The 1,511-nt window shown below is 69.6% G+C and overlaps 1 protein-coding gene across 1 annotated transcript; it reads left to right on the forward strand.

Moving 5' to 3' along the window:
* Positions 1-319, forward strand: MNEG_7374 (hypothetical protein; the record flags this gene model as incomplete). Its single annotated transcript, XM_014044156.1, has 1 exon — positions 1-319. A coding segment is annotated over one exon (319 nt), but the record flags the coding sequence as incomplete, so codon positions are not given.
* Between the last annotated feature and the right edge of the window lie 1,192 nt (positions 320-1,511).

Here is a 1,511-nt window from a genome sequence, read left to right on the forward strand (position 1 = left end):
ATGTTGAGAGCAGTGGCGCATGCGATTGCGTGGCTGGTGGCAGCATGGCACGCGCACGTCGTGGTGCCGCTGGTGAACGCCTGGGAGAGTGTCTCCGCACAGGCAGAGGCCAGCCTCACAGCAGTTATTCGCGAATGGTTCGGTATCATAAACCGTCTACTCAACGCGGCGGGTGCATGGGTGCTGTCTGTTGTGGACGCGTCGTATGCTGAGACCCAGCTCGTCGCCGGGCGTCAGCAGCAGGCGTGGCAGAGATGGTGGAGGGAGGACCGCACCAGCACACTCAACGCAGTGGTCGCCAACGCCCACTCCGTTCGAGGTGCGAGGGAACGGTGGGGTGGCACGGGCCCGCCTGTTTGCATGGCGGCAGCATGTGCTCGTCATCGTTAGGGGCTGCGCGCCACGTTGGCGTTTTTGTGGCCGCGTTGGGTTCCTCCCCATGCGAAACACGGATGCCTATAGTGTTGTAGTAGATTTGACTGAAGACACAGATATTCCCCCCTCCTTCAAGCCGTGCATGCGGCAACTCGCCGATCAGAGTGCTCGGCCTACCCCAAGCTTCTAGCCCAGGCCCATACCTCAACTCTTGATGCCCCCCCCCCTGCTGTAGACTCCCTGGACGGGTACGGCAGGCCCAGTGCCAGCAGCGCCGCCCATCCTGCAGATGCGGCCGACAGTTTGGAGCGTCCCTGGCCCCTGGCTGGCCTGCTGCGGCTGCGTACCACTGGCTGGACGGACGGCGGCGGCGGCGCCGATGTCGGCAGCCCCTCAGCACGGGCAGAGCAGCAGCAGCGGCAGCAGCTGGGGCGCAAGAGCAGCTGGCTGCCGTTCCGCAGCCGGCAGGCGCGCGGGGCGCAGCAGGTGCCGCCCTCGCCCCTGGCGCGCCTGACGGGCCGCGGGGGTCCCCGTCAGTGGGAGGAGCGCGCTGCCGCGTTCGACGCCGCGGGCTGGTGGGGCGTTCACGAGGTGCGGTGCCCGCGCCGGCCGCGCCCGCTGGCCCGGAGCGCGCCTCTCTCCACCCCCTTGCGCCGCGCTGCCCGCCATCCGCCGCTGCTGCTGCATGCCAGCACGTTACTCTTGCTGCATGCAGATTTTGCCTGGCGCCCCCCTCCCCCTGCACATGTCCTCGAACGCGCCGGGCCCTTCTGTGAGCGCTTCATGCATGTCATAAGCGGCGGCGGAGGGCCCCATACTCACCATTGCGCTCCTGTGTCCCTTGTTGCCTGTTTTCCCCGCCCGACCCACCAGGCCCTCAACCGCACAGGGCTGTTGGAGGACATCAAGCTGTCACTGGAGATGGGGGTCACCCGCGCTTTCGAGGCGCTGCGGTGGCTCGTGCGCCTCGCGACACTGTCCCTCAAGGCGCCGTCGGGGGCCGCGGCTGGCGGCGGCGTGGCCATGCGGCCGCTTTCAGAGCCCGCGCCGCGGGCGAGGCGCGGGCCGGCGGCGCCGGAGGGGGCGCAGCCGCCGGCGCCGCTGCAGCTGCGGCGGCGCCCGCGGCCGTCCGCGCC

Source organism: Monoraphidium neglectum (assembly GCF_000611645.1).
Source record: "Monoraphidium neglectum strain SAG 48.87 unplaced genomic scaffold scaffold01297, whole genome shotgun sequence".
Classification (NCBI taxonomy): domain Eukaryota; kingdom Viridiplantae; phylum Chlorophyta; class Chlorophyceae; order Sphaeropleales; family Selenastraceae; genus Monoraphidium; species Monoraphidium neglectum.